Source organism: Branchiostoma floridae, chromosome 7, assembly GCF_000003815.2.
Source record: "Branchiostoma floridae strain S238N-H82 chromosome 7, Bfl_VNyyK, whole genome shotgun sequence".
NCBI lineage: Eukaryota > Metazoa > Chordata > Leptocardii > Amphioxiformes > Branchiostomatidae > Branchiostoma > Branchiostoma floridae.
In genome coordinates this window covers 11,484,314-11,500,060 of record NC_049985.1, presented here as the reverse complement: position 1 = coordinate 11,500,060, position 15,747 = coordinate 11,484,314, and the positions used below count along the sequence as shown (strand labels likewise).

The following is a 15,747-nucleotide window of genomic DNA, read 5'->3' as shown; positions in this document are numbered from 1 at the left end:
GGGGTGGTGCACTTGTGGGAATGCCACACGTCTAGTTGGGAGTGCCCTCCTCGGTGAGTCCTGTGCTTTGTTTTGAGCATCGTACATAAACATGGGCGGGTCATTCCACCCTCGGTCTGGGTTTCCTGTCAATATCAAAGGAACAATTAAAATGTGAAATCGAGGATATGTTCAAAAATTTACCCGAAACTATTGCCAATTTATTTAATTTTTAATACCAGTTTTTGACATTTTGATATTCTAACCCGGAAGTGCCCCCCTCCCCCCGGTTTTGCCACGTATGTAAAAAACCATAATAAGCAGCGACTGTCAACTATCGGAATTCAGAATTCACCTATATCATCGGGCAAAATATATTGTCCAACTTCGGCGCAAGCATTCTTCCAGTTCAGAAGCAGCAAAAAAATATGAAATTCAGAATTGACGGCAATTATTGCATCTTTCACAGCAAAATTCTGTCAAGAAATTCCGGACTTACCGGGTCTGGTGGCCGCCATGTTTGACTATTTAACCACGTGACTAAATTTCTGACCAATCAGATTGCTCAACATGGCCACATTTGGCTGTTGCATTTACTCTACTGTTCTTTTATAGATCAGTAAACAATTCCTTTATATATAACATCTATTTTTAGTCTATGATATCATATGGCAGATTTCACACGGCTGCTTAATTGTTGTGTCATAAAAACATATTGAACGGTGAATGTTTGGATAAACGAGCATGTTTGGGTTTGAAAACTGTCGTTTTTGGAGGGAGGAGATTGTAGGACGCACCAGCCTTTTGAAAAGGAGGAAGTGACTCATGTGAGAAGAGGGGTTCTCCTAGTGGTGGAGTCGCTCTATCCGGGATCGTTGGTATTTCAAACATGACGATGGCGGACTGAACTGCGTCAGAGAACCGCTGCCCGACAGTGCCAAATTCCGGAAGCAGAGTTTTTTTCCTGAACCCCCCAAGCACCGCGGAGACATGAGGCCAGTTTTGGTGGCGATCGCGATGATCGTTCTGTTGGCGGTCTCTTGTGTACACAGCCGGGACGTCAGCCTCGACGAAGAAGGTAAACTGAAGGCTTTATGACTTTATGTTTTGTATTTGCCAGGATCTGATCATGAAATCATCTCTGTGCTGTCAAATGACAAGATCGTGCCCATCAGTTATACAGAAATGTCATCCCAATAGCGTACGCCATTTCCTAACTGTCTGTAACGTTACATTTAGCGGCGAAGGTCGACGCCATTCGATTTTGTGAAAGCCTTTTATAGCGCGTCGTTCTTGAATAGATTTTATATTCTTCATGGGATCCACGTTGCAGATGCTTTGTTATGTTACCGACACCTCCCTTCAGCGGTCTAGCACGCAGCCTTGACTACAAATCGCAACATTTCTTCCAGATACCAGTAAGATTTCCCTCTAAACTTTCAAAACGTAAAACGAACCACACTTTCCTCGTGTCATTTGAAAAAGTATAAGCAGATTGAGTGCCAAAGTATGTTTACCGAATCTTACCCAAGATTTGTCGCATCGTTGTAAAAACAGTAGTGGTCAAAGGGTTTTGTTGGATCCATAAATACAATGTGCGGGGGTCAGCAAGGAAAGGGCATGGGACATTTTGAACTGGACAGGCGTTGAAATATATTGTGGACATGTGGGTCATTGGTGTAACATGATACCATGTCATCCACAAGCCTGCTAATTTCACAAATTAAAACGAAACATGTAATTTATGAGCAGGAGGGGGTGGTCACCGATAAAAGTTTTATAAACCACTATAAATCATCAGCACTTGTTGTTACAAAATGATACACAACTGCTGAAGGATCTCCTTCCCTGGCAGTATTTCAGCTATGCTTTCATAGCGCCCAAATGAATTAATCATAGAAAATCGTCCCAATGACTCTGTGATGACCTTGAAAAGAAATGAACTCACATACACCAGATATGTAATTAAATCACATAGCAATGTGACTTGTTGGCTTCATGTGTGAGAAGGGGTAAAGAAATCCCTAGAGACTGTTTGAATCTTGTTACATGATTACTGTCATACATATGATATCTAATTGACCTATACTTATCTGTCATCAAGTACATGGTTCTCTATGATATCATCACATTTGACAACCATCCTGTTGAAAGGATGTTCCCAACAGATAAGAAAAACTAAAAACAGTCTTTGACAGATATAAATCACTATTGTAATAACACAATGTTTTGATTTTGTCACACACAGACTGTATAGTCTATAGAAATGTGAATATTCAATGACAATAGTAAGCAATCATTATATGCAAAATATTCTGCTTAAGGCGGTATTTTCAGATTGAGTTTTGAAAGAATTACTTATAAACTACTGATTGTTGGAAGGAAAGTCTGGCCAATCTAACGCTAGTTTATCTTTGTCCACGGGTTAATTATTTGGCAATATAGATTGTTGTTAAAAACAGGAATTTAGGGACATAAAGTCTACGGACATTTATTTCAAAGGCAATATTCTTAATACATGTGTGTATAAAAGAATATCAAGAATATTGCAGTTTAAAAAGTATCGTCCATCAACTTCATATCCCTAAAGACCCTGTTTGTACCCTAAAGACCCTGTTTTTAAAAATGATGGATATAGGTTACCCCACGGATAAAGGTGAACTATCCTCAATACACTGTATCTGCTTCTACCCTGAAGAGATGTCTACAGAGAGTTGTCTACAGCCGGCCATACATAGGCAGATGGTTGGTTGATTGATTGTTTGCTCTCTCTATGTTGACAGTATCTTTTGTGTTCATGCACCCTTGAAAACCTAAAAAGCATCTTGCCTTGAAAGTAATCCCCTACTGTAGAAACTGAGATAAGTTTTCCATTATATGTTCACTTTCTTCAGTGGCCATTTGCCAACATCTCACAGTTAAAGGATGTTCAAATTACCCAAGTTTCTGCAATGATGAACGACCACCACCCATTGATGATAAGGACTGCAAATTAACAAGGAAGGCAAATTTTTCAGATAATGCACAAGAGACTTTGGGGTTCAGATAAGGAATAGCCCTCCCTGGCTACCAGCTAACCCTTTACAGGAAAGATACCAGAGCCCAGGGTTTTGTAGTTGGTAGATAGGGTCATGGTAACACCATATGGAAAAGAAAACTGTCAGTGTCACATTCAAACATAATAGCTTGTAGGTATGCTTGCTTCAATTTCATTTTACTCTGGTAGATTTCACCAAGCTGTGATTGAACAGTACAGTAGCACCAGTAAAACTACTGTACTGAAGCAAAGGCATTTGAAATCAAGGGACAGTAAGATATAGAGATGTTGGAGGCTAATGCAAACATTGGAGGCTAATGCTAATACATTGTGTATAAATTTTACTCATGTCTACATTTTTTATATATTTATAATTGCTTAAACTACAATGATATTGCAAGTTATTAAGCAGCATAGTCATAGATCATATGTCAAACAAAATTCAACTGTCTCCAGCTCCAGATAGTCCTCCTAGTATGGTCACATACCCTTGGGATAGATTGTTCTATCATTCATAGCCTCCGTGGAAATCCTACTACAAAAAGAAACTATGACAGCTGTTACCTTGCCTTAAGCTGTACTTTAAAGTCAAATTAACATTTAACTGGCAAAGAGTGTACGCTTCTAGATATACACTAAAGATGGTAACTTTGTTTTATTGCATAACCAAATGGCAGACTGCCAAAGTCATTCCAGCTTTCGGATTTGCCATGGCATGAATTTGTATTAGTATTACCGAGAGCGAAAACGGAGGGACGCATTTGTGTTTGGCAATGCGGATGCTACTAAAGGTCATCCATTCCAAATTAGACGCCGAGCTCGCTGATGGAAGCTTGTTTGGCAGAAATTGGAAAGAATTAGCTGTCACGCTGCAGGAAATGGAGGATGGGTTATCAGATTCAGAGTGCAGTACCGTAAAGATTTCATCCATTTGGCAGCAGAGATTGCAAATTGCTAAATGCTTGACAAGGAAGGGTATCCGGAAATGGTATTTAGTATGCATGTTACCTTGAGTCTCAGGCAAAATCAATTGAATTTATTGGCTCTTAGATATTAGAATCGCTGTTAAGAGCATAAGGCATACAATGAAATGATAGATTCTTAATCCAAGGGTATATGTAAAATCTGTACCTCGGTTTACATGTACATAATGTCAGGGTGTGAATATGCACCTAGTCAGATGCAGTTATAAATATCTAAGAATCATGGACATACAAATCTGGCCATAGTGATCATTAAGCCTCTGAACTGTAAGTAAAAAAATAAGTATATGTAATTGAAAATGATTATTTTCAAAAGCTTTTTACATTTAAAATTAACACAGACAGGGATGAACAAGTCCACTAGCCCTATTGTCCAGGGCAAGTGAAAGTGCTGTTCGGGCAAGTGCATGTCCTACCCCACTTGTCCGATCGGGCAAGTAAGATTTTTCCATTGATTTTAGTGCAATTTTGATATACTTGTTAATTTTTACAGTCATGACATGAAGCAATTGTCTACAGATAATTCCATTGCTGGAAGTGAAAATGCATATACTAGTAACAGTGACATTTGAATTTTGGGCAAGTGAAAAATTGGTTCGGGCAAGTACATTTTTTATGTGCTTGCCCGATAGGACAAGTGGATTTTAGAAAACTTGTTCAACCCTGCACAGATGTTCATACATTGTATGAAATTACATAGATGTCTGAGCATTTTCATGGAGGTATACGTAGGGTTTGAATCATTCTTACTTAGCTCATGCATGTTTCAAGCACTGTGAGTGACTAAGTAATAGATAGATGATGGGCGTGGCTTGATTATGTGAAAATAGGGGTTGGGTTGCCCCACCCACAAGGGGGTTCCTTTCACACCTGAGCCAACCAGTGGTGCAGAAGAAGTGTTGGATTATCCAAAAAGTGTGGTACTATCCAAAAAGTGTGGTACTATTTTATGCATTTTTTTTTACATAGTAGTAGTGATTAGTACCACACTTTTTGGATAGTGCAACACTTTTCCTGCACTATGTGGATATAATCACAGTAATTGAAGGGCACCCATTGGCTGAGGGGTAGTGGCCATGTTCTAATTCAATGATGATGGTTCAGAAGTTTTTATCACATTTCAACAACAGTCGATAAACTGGGTGATCATTGAGTGAGTTTCAACCAACAGAACAAAGGGTTATTTGCATAATCTCTGACCTGGTAATTGGATAGCCGGGTTCTCCTTTGTTTTGATATTTACGTTGTTAGATTGTAAAGACATTGTGAACAGAATGAGTCATGGAATAACAGAGCTACATGTCCAGGGCTCGAAATACTGGGTGCATGTGCACCCAGGTGCACCCAAAATTGGAGCTGTGCACCCAATTATTTTCTGTGGGTGCACAGGGTGCACCCAAATATTTTTTTACGTCTATGTATGTCTAGTATCAAAGTATACTAGTATTCATCATATCCTTGACATCTAAGTGTTAGAAAGATAATAAAAATGTCTGTCATGGTACTTGTTTAAGAATTTTAGAGCTTGTAATTAAGTTTTATTATTAGGTTATTAGTTAAATCTAAGGCCACACCGATTTAATTTCTTGGTTCACGGATTCGCTCGCTCCTATTTTTTGGAAAAAAAAAATAAAAATAAAACTTACCACTCAGCAAATTTTCACCATTAATGAAACCATAAACAAAACTTTCTGGTGTAGCAAATTGGCCTTTATATTATAAGCTCCTTAAAGTGTGGGTACAGGTGCTGTTACTGTACAATAATAGTGTTTTTGTACTTTTTTCAAGCTGAAAACTTTTTTTTCTTATGTTTTGGATAAGCGGTCACCTTTACCCCAACCATTTTGCAATTTTATTTTTATTCTTATTTCGCCCTTTTGCTCCATATTTTTTATGAAAAAATCCGTGAACCAAGAAATTAAATTGGTGTGGCCTAAGTGGTGCACCCAAAATTTTTTTGGTGCACCCAAATTTGTAAGCTGGGTGCACCAGTGCACCTAATCCCAAAAATGAATTTCGAGCCCTGATGTCGTATCATTGAGATCAACAATGTCTTTTTGACCTCCTTTTGTAGGGTTGGGAAACAAAAGATGGGTGAACTACAAAAGATGAGAGTATACATACAAAAGGTTGAAAGTGACAAAGCCAAATTGACTATAAACACAGATTGATTTACAGTCCCAAATGCCAGTACAGTTGTCGGCAATTTTTCCAGCCTCAGTTTTCTTCTTTGAAAGTAAAATTACATTTTAATTAAAGTAATGTAATGTAATCTTTAGCCTACTGACCTTTCTCAGATTCTGAAACCACCTGCATTTGAGAGTTCAATGACCTCATGCCTCTGTGAAATATTTAGAGTTTCTCAAACGTCTTGTTTAATTGTAGTCCATTGATCATGCCAATAAGGTTTTCATTTGAACATTGCATGTGTCCACTCTATGGTGAACTTGACTAGCATATGAAATTTGTTCCTGCAAAAATACATCCGTGAATAGTTCATCAGGTGAATACGTCACTGAATAAGAATTCAAGAGACACTTTCTACACAACTACAGCTTTATTCTCACCAACCTTTTGGTGACCATCAGTCACCTTCATCAGGGCAATTCTGACTGGTTCACATTGTACTGCAGGACAGATTACTATAATAGAATACAAACAGACAGACCAAATACATTCACACATTCAAAGATGTGGTTGCGATGTTAGTCCTTACTCTCTGATGAGTGATGACTGAGTTTTTTTCTGTCTCCTCAGAACAATGTACAGACGAATGTCGTCAGGAGAAGGACCGGTTAGGTCTGGAGGCGCTCCACACCCTGCACAGGATGCTGGATGATGACCACAACGGGAACGTAGACCTGTCGGAAAGCGATGAGGTGAGTTGTGGCATATATATATGACATAAGCTTGTCACATAACATTAACACTAATAACAGGTAGTCAGTGTGCATGTTGTACAAGGTGGTTCATGGTTAGAAGTGCATAGTTTTACATGCATTTAATTTTAAAGTTTGAGGGGATTTACTTTCGCGGTAGCGGGAAAATGGAGTGTTCGCTGTGGTTTTAGTTCACCGTACTGCCATAGACTGTAGTCACATACTGTAATGGAAAAATGTTCGCAGAGGCTGGAAGTTCACGGTGAAGCGACCACCGCGAAAACTGCGAACATTTCTGCATTTACAGTATCATCTCGCTTGATCATCTTGCATTGATATGCAAATATGTCAAAGATGAAGGCCTCTAACCTACATATAACCTGTAATATGCAACACTTCTATGTATGTACAGTTCCAGACATGTTTTGTATGTCTCAAAAACCTTCAACTTTCAAATACCTGCTGTACATGTGCAGCTTGAACTTTGGACTAGTTTGTTACAGTGCAAAGTATGCTATTATGAAATATTGAGTAATAGTGAGCTCATATCATCCTTTTAATTCCTAATTTTCATACTCCTCAAAAACCTATATGTAGCCAGGCCCCTTTTATGATACTCAATTTTATTCTAGATTATTTTTGAACATAATTGGCTGTGTAATTTTATTGTGGCATTCCTTTCTGTCCTCTAATGTAGGTTATTATATAACCCCTGCTACCCCATCTCTGGTTCTCTGGAATGTGGCCCTTAAAAAGTGTTTATGCTCCATGCAACCCTTGATAGCTGAAATTGGTTAATGTAAATGTATGCGTCCCATTTTCATGGTTATGTTATTGTTACAGTGTACTTGACATTGACACATGGGTTGGCGTCATGTAGTTTTGCATGCCTCTATGATTCCAGTATTTAGATAACTGTATGCCTTTGTGATTCTAGTGTTAAGATCCTTCTTAGCTGACAGTAATGCTCTCTTTGCCAGTTATTTACACATTTGATAAATGCTAGTATCGTCTCAAAATGCCCAGGTTTTGTTTAATGTGCATGTAAAATGTACATTGTATACGGTAGCACACAAAAGTTGAATGAAAACAGCTGTTACAAAATGTAGAATTTTTAGGAGCAAAAGTCTAGCAGTTTTGCTGTTTTTCCCTCAGTTGTCACGTTTGGTTCTTGTCTTCGTCACATGATTATGTGCCTTCCAATTTTTTATCACACAGGTTTCAGTATCGTTTATCAACACTGATCTTACGTTTGTTTTGTATCCTCTAGCCTATGCCTTATAGTTATAGTAATATACTCAGTATTATATTCTTTCAAAATGTTGTAAATTTGGCTGCTCAACGCATGGATCAGGGAATTGCTGTAACAACCACTTAAACTAGTCACAGGATATACTACTGTAAATGCAGAAATATTCGCGGTGGATTAATGTTCTCGGTTTTCGCGGCGGCCGCTTCACCGCAAATTTTAAAACCACTGCGAACATTTTTCCATAACAGTAAGAGACTACAGTGCATGGTGCTACCGCGAAATTAAAACCACCGCGAAAAGTCCATTTTCCCGCTACCGCGAAATTAAATCCCCGCGAACTTAAATGCATTTACAGTATATGCATGTACTAAACATTTCCTACTTCCTATGGCTTTTATCTCACTTCCTGTACTAAATATAAAATGATGAAGGAAGAGAAATGCATCATTCGTAGTAGCAGCTGGTTGCCTCTTTTCCTAGCCAGAGTACCATCCTCCATAGTGATCAGCGGCTCAATACTTTTGCTTGCTAACCACGGAAGCAAAAGTATTGAGCCAGCGGTCACTACGGAGGATGGTACTCGGGCTGCTCTTTTCTTTGCTAGCAAAACAATTAGCCAGCAATTACTACAGAGGGATTTCGTACATTGTGCATTTTAAGACATATAAGATCACAAAAAGTAGCTACTGTGTATTATTGAGGGTATTGCATGTTTGATGAGTTTGAGTTTGAAAACTTTGATGTCTTTGTTTCATCAGTGCTGTACATGTCATTGCTGAGTCTAGAATTGCTACCAAGCATGAAATAGTTGGTACAACTATAAATCGTCAAATGTTGCATAGCGTGTACAGTATTACTTACAAACAGACATGAGAGAAGCAACATACCCATCTAGGAATGGGAGGTAAATATTATGTAGTATCAAAGTTGGTGGGGAATGAATTGATAGTCATTGTTATGTGAAATCAAAAGACAGCAGGGTTCTAGCTAGGATGAAATTTGAGCGTAGTGGTACAGGCGAGGGAGCGAAGCGACCAAGCTCGAGGGCGCGAAGTGACCGAGAGGGGGATGGTGTGGAAGGGGGGCTTTCCCCCCTTCGACGGTATGGAGCTTTTGGAAATATAAAATTGAAATGGGCCATTCTTAGGGACCTATAAAAGGAAAATTGTTGTTTTCTCACTATGTATTCTTGATGGGTAATTCTTATACTTTTGCATCTTGTCACTGTGTCACAGTCAGTTGCAACACTTAAAAAACTTGGAATTGACTGGATTTTCAAAGTGGAGCATGACATATTTTAAATATAATGTCATGGGTTATTGTTTTCACCAGTTCAGTGGCATATGACATACTTGGACCCCTGCCGAGTTGGAAATTCTCAAATAGGTACAATACTTTCAGCGTCAGATATGTAGACTAAAACAGAATATATTTTTATATGATTCCTTAACAGTATGTAACGTTATACAGATACAACAAAAATCAAAAGAAGACATCTTCAAAAGCTGTCTAAAATCAAGGCTCACTTGTCATATCTGTCATTTCTATTACAACCTTAAATAAAGAAGCAAGAGTTATCTTGTTGAAAATATCTTTTATTTAATTCCTTGGTAGTATGTAACAATATACTGATACAATAAAAAATCAAAAGAAAAATCTTCAAAAGCTGTCCAAAATCAAGTTGCCATATCTGTCATTTTATTACAACCATAAAGAAGCAAGGCTTATGTTGTTGACCACTATAACTAATAAGTTATCTCAAATGAAATCAAAGGATGAAACTTGATAAAGTGCAGCATCACCAAATTTGGTATACTCCAGTCTGACATCCACTCCACTACAAAGTGCTCTCAGATGAAAGGTAATGCAGCAGAGTTACTTCCTGCAATTTAGTTTCATCCTGGGACTCCTATCCTGTTTGGAGTAGAGCAGGCTATAGGATAAGTGGCTTGTACTGTACAATATTGCTGGAGGAAAGATAACTTTCGCCAGCAGTGATGGTGCCATGGGGATTTTACAATGGGTCATCAGTTACATTGTATGCCTGTCATATTGTGTACAGATGTATTTCATGTTTTTCTTTGAATCTTGAAATTGTAACAATACAATACAGGTGGTTCACAGGCAGCGGTAGGCTCGTTGTAGATAAATCCTGATTTTAAAAGAGATTAATGAAGATGGACATTGTAATCTTGGTCATAACATCTTATTTGATAAAGTCACTCAATTTCAGGGGGTATGTCTGCATCTTTTAAGTTTTGTAAAGAGTTTTGCTGCTAGTGTAGCCAGTCTAACAATTAACTTACAATTTGTGTCGACAACCAAAAAACCTTTTTGTAGATAGATATACTTCTTTAAGATTTCAAAATTACCCATTTGGGTGGAAAGCTTGTAGCCTTGCTGTTGGGAATCTACAAGATTCCTGGCATTTTTCATTTCCTGACATATTATAATCCTTTCTTGGCATATTCCCGGTTAAAATCGCTAGTCGACCTCCCCATCACCGCCCTGAAAAGGAAAGCCCCTCCCCTCCCAAAACTTAAGCCAATGCCCGCAGACAAGTCAGTAGAGGAGGCTAGTGGGTGCCCCAGTGTGTACCTACTTCCAAAAATGAATTTCGAGCCCCAGCCTGATATTAGAACTGGCCTATATCACAGTAACACCATGTGTGTTACACAAACACACTCTAAAACCTAGGAAATACAATGTATCACCTGTTTTATGGACTGTTCTGTTGGTCCATTAGAGCTCTCAAGGGAGCCCCCATGGTTGATTCTAACCCCAGGCGCTAATAAACGTTTATTTGACCACTTATTAGACTGTGTTTGTTTAGACTCTGTTCCAAACAAAATATTTTATCAACCAAGCAGGAAATGGTTCTACTCTTCTGAAAGCTAATAAATTTTTGTTTGATTTTTTTATTGGTAAAATAAAATGCTTGACTCTGTTCCAAACAAAATATTACTATGACTCAAGGAAATGGTCCAGGATAATTGTTTCGCCAGTCCTGCCTTTGAGCAGAGTAATTTTATGCAAATGCTTTTAGAGGCCTGGTAGCAAATATTAGCAGTTAGGAAATTGTGATATTTATCTTGATAAATGTCTCTATTTTACTCACATGTACTTTGAACACAGTAACACAATATGTGAGAGTTCTACGGAGGAAATGTCTCTGTTGCTACATGGTCTGGTGAGTTAGAACTAAAACATACTGCTTGAAGAATGGAGTTACCGGTATCCAATCTCTGACTTCAGTGGCTGTACAAAAAAAAAGTACTTTCTTCTTCTAAAAATCAGTCCTCTTGCAAATTGCCTCATCAGCTTGTCAATCATCTTCTTAGTACATAGATGTTTGCAATTTCGTTATATACAACTAGTTAAACTTATCATTGAATTTGAAGCATTTCTTGGTCAAGGATTTGTTGCCTGTTGTGTGTTGATTTCTGATGGCGTTATCCTGGTATTGAGGGATGTGGTGCCCAATATGACGCACAATACTGTTTATCAATAATAAGTTTTGCCATTTGACAACTTGCCGCAAGGGTAATATTATCATACATGCTTTGCTGATGTTGTAGGATTGTAAAGTAATGGTGCCGGGATAACCTTTATATGATTTATGACATACGTACATTGTTGTGTATACTTTGGACCTCCCTATTGTATTGTAAATACATACATGTATGTAATGTAGACATGAAAACATTGTTTCCATATACATTACGTATGCAGAGTCAAGGACAAAATGATGTGGCAACCCATGTTTTGAAATGCTTGATGCTTCACAAAAAATTACAGCATTGTCATGCACAGATCTTTTCAGTAGGAAAGTAATTTGATAAATTTATTTTTCATTCATTTAGAATGTACATTTTTTTGTATTTTGCATGAAGGACAGAAATGTGATACAAGTATGTCATGAATATTCATGAGTTGTTTGTCAAAATGTCGATGTTAATTGTATGTTGTATTTATTCACATGTCCCTAGTACAAATGTAAAAGGTTTTTTACTGTAACAATTTCCTGTCTGTTGTAGCCATTTGCAGATGTCACGATCAAAGCACTAAGTTACACTTTGACCCTATCATGATGCACCAGGTTCACATCAAGGCAGGCAAATGTCTGTGAAGAGCTGTGCCAACAGTTGAAAGCACGCTCCCAATCCTTTAAACTTTGATTAGTCATCAGCCTGCCGTGCATGTTATATTGGCATTTACGTGTGTCGCAGACATATTATGGGCCACGCCACCACCGCGAAACGTCTGCCGGCGCCCCAAATCCTCCATGCCACATGAGCTTTTTGTACTCATATTGTGTCTTCTACTGGCAGAGATGTGTACGATTTTGGTACGTACTTGCTAGCAGTACTTCAGCCTGTGTGGCTGGGCCAGGTTTGTGAGCTTTGTCGTCAGAGCCGTTAATAGAATGATATGTGCAACCGGTGCTGGATGAATGTCTCAGACTATAATTAGACGTTTGCATGACGGAAGCAGTCACGACATGGCAAAATAGAATGTTGCTACAAGCTTAAGGTTCAAAAACAAGATTCAAAACGGTCTAAAATCAACATGTTGTTGTTTGAGAAGTACATGCAATAATTAGATATGAATATAGGAGTACAGATCTGTCTACTGAAATGTTACAGAGTCGCCATCCCAAGATGTATCGAAATGGTTTTGGATGTTTTTATGTACAGAAGACCATGGGTCATGTTGTCTGGCCTCATACCTGAAATAGTTGTTTGGTATGTGTCAGTCCAACAGCTTGTGTTACCGAGATGTCTGACATCAAACCTAGACTGTTATCTAGGTTAAATACAGGGCAAAGTCTTGAACTTCTTGACATGAGAAGCCCCCTTGGTTTCATCCTTGACTCATAAACATGTCTTGTTGAACTTTTTTCTTTTCCTGTCATACCGCATGCAAGAATAAGCTTACTTGCTGTTGCTGTTGTCAGTGTCATTAATTGGTACTTTTTTACCATACGAGACAGTAACACTGTACCTTGTTTGAGTAAGGATTTTAATAACATGGTGACATTTACATTGAGCCATGTAATTTAAGCCACCTAAATGTTGACATTCTGTGTAGTAGTCACACTGTTTTCCTTTTGTAATCTATCAAAACTTGGTGTTACATAGAATTGATAGAATTATTTTAGCAATACACTGTCCTTTATTTTTATGTTTTGAATGTATATGTAACTTTACTCAACAAATATTGAAATAATCATGACATTTTTGGTCTGGATATTTGAAAATGTTAATTATTAAAAAAGGGTCCAGTTCCTGAGACACATTGTGCTCCTATTGTTATCATAAATAGTGCAATTTAAGAAAAGTCTACAAAAATATTTCATACATTCTTGAATGTAAAATGATCAGGAAAATGTGCTTGTATTTTTTAAACTCCATTCTTTTATACTGAATCATAGTACAGAATGAAATTGTATTTGACAGAAAAGGAGTAACATGAACAGTCTCATGATTCCACCAAGTGCCATAATACCGCCACGTCAAAAAAAACATTGTTATACTATATAGAGGCCTTCTCAAGATTGTCTCAAACACCTAATTATAAATATCTGAAGTGTGGATACCTCATGCATGTTATCTCATGTGGCGGTATTGTGGCATCCATATTATATTTGTTCACTGTAACACTCGCTTCCCCCATCTTGCACTCTAAGTCTTAAATATTCATGTCTGACCCTGGGTCCTAATGAGGACTTGGTACATGTCCATGTTTGGAATAAATTCTCCCACTGTAAAATAAGAGGGGTGAACCGGGTTAATTGCTAGGTATGCACCTTGGTTCCTTTTTGGTGCCAGCAGTAAATTTCAACAGTGCATTGGGAAACCAGTTATGGAACAGAATGTACAAGCCTTTACAATTACATCACACTTGTGACAATTCTCTCAACATTAACTCCCACTAGTCCCAGTGTATTGACAGGGTTTACAAAATTTGTATTTTGTATTGCTCTATTACAACATGTTATTCAGCATGATTAACTTATGATATAGGTAATGTTTAAGGTCACCTGTACCAGACTAGCTTTACCTGTACCATTCATGTTTTAGGAAGTATGAACCACACTGAAAACTGTTTAGATACCTTAACAGTTGTTTCATACAATGTCGGAGGTATAATGCAAACATGTACAAACCTAGTACAGTCACAAGTCATGTACATGTACATTGGTGCAGGTTATAGGTGCAGGTACACATTAGAAACTCAAAACCTTCACAACTCCAACTAACATGTACTCACATGCACACATATGCGTATTACAAGGCCTGCTCAGTAATTAATAGCAATAAGATATAACGCATCTTTCCATTCGCCCTTTCCAGTTCTTACGCGACGAGCTTCACTACCAGGATGGGTCGGAGCGGCAGAGCACATTCCATCGCAGCGGGGAGGACAAGTTCATCAGTGTGGATGACCTGTGGACGGCCTGGAAACACTCCGAAGGTATTGTTAGACACCATCTTATGTTTTTAACTTATATTTATTTTTAAAATTACCTTTCCAAGATCAATCATTTTTTAAATCTGATTATCAAAGTACATGTGTATGCATTATACTGTAAATGCAGAAATTTTCGCGGTGGTTTTATGTTCCCAGTTTTTGCGTTTCCAATTCACCGCAAACTTTAATAAAACCACTGCAAACATTTTTCCATAGCAGTAAGTGCATGGTGCTACCGTGAACTTGAAACCACCACGAACTTAAATGCATTTATTCCATGGCTAAGCCTAACTGACTCTACAACCTGCAGTATTCAATTTACTTGGAAGTAATTTTTCAAGGCCATTTGAAATTAAAGCACAGTAAGCCATTGTTTGGCTAGTGCCGTTTCATTTCTACTCATTACAATGTAGAATAGACTGGATCTAGACTCAAAACGACGGCCATCTTTTTTGACATGGTCACCTAGTGAATCAGACCCCATTTATAGGACAGGAATTTCAGCCCTCCTTTCTCAACATAACCCCATTCTGTCTGGGGTGGCTGGCTGTAATGGCCTGTCACCCTGTGGCCACTAATCAACAAACCTTGTCTTCAGCAAATGTGTTATACATCGCTGTACATGATATGGGACTGTAACAGTTGGATCAAATTTGATAGAAGACATTTGAGATGGAAACATATCTAGCAGTAATTGGTAACAAACCTGTCAGTGAGTGAAACAGGATGTCATGGCCTCGTAAACAGTGTGTAATGGGGTCATCGGCATTCATGGCTGTATGATGATGTTCTTGCGTTGTTTTTCTCCCAGTCTACAACTGGACAGTGGAACACACTGTGGCATGGTTGGTGAACGCTGTGGAGCTGCCCCAGTATGCTGCTACGTTTGAGACAAATGCTGTGGATGGCTCGGCCCTTCCAAGGTGATTTGGTAATAGTTTCAGATAAATAAATCATCACAAAAGACTATAAAGTAACATTACAGCAAACAATAAAAATAGGGCGAGGACAAAAAATGCAAATTGTATTGTAATTTTGTTTCAGATCCTTTGAAACAGTCCTAACCAATTATGGTGGTGTGGCTGTTCCAAAAAGCATTTGTAGGAGGGGCCAACAGGATGATTAAGATATTTAAATAATTAT

General features: G+C 38.2%; 1 protein-coding gene and 1 long non-coding RNA gene across 8 annotated transcripts in view; one reads left to right on the top strand and one right to left on the bottom strand.

Moving 5' to 3' along the window:
- Nucleotides 1–75: 75 nt before the first annotated feature.
- Nucleotides 76–630, bottom strand: LOC118418875. The gene is made up of 2 exons (XR_004831545.1): nucleotides 479–630; nucleotides 76–125 (listed from the first exon to the last, which is right to left on the bottom strand). It is a non-coding gene; the product is annotated as an uncharacterized LOC118418875 (long non-coding RNA).
- An 83-nt stretch (nucleotides 631–713) lies between these two features.
- LOC118418872 (stromal interaction molecule 1-like) overlaps nucleotides 714–15,747 on the top strand; it is a 29,804-nt gene continuing 14,770 nt past the window's right edge. For 3 of the 7 annotated variants that reach the window (XM_035824988.1, XM_035824987.1, XM_035824990.1), the window contains exons 1-4: nucleotides 716–1,057; nucleotides 6,757–6,878; nucleotides 14,487–14,607; nucleotides 15,416–15,527. In XM_035824988.1, the coding sequence (XP_035680881.1) occupies nucleotides 970–1,057; nucleotides 6,757–6,878; nucleotides 14,487–14,607; nucleotides 15,416–15,527 (443 nt within the window). In that variant the 5' untranslated portion in view covers nucleotides 716–969. Of the gene's footprint in view, nucleotides 1,058–6,756; nucleotides 6,879–14,486; nucleotides 14,608–15,415; nucleotides 15,528–15,747 lie in introns of all 7 variants that reach the window. The other 4 variants (XM_035824986.1, XM_035824985.1, XM_035824989.1 and 1 more) reach the window with 3 other exon arrangements.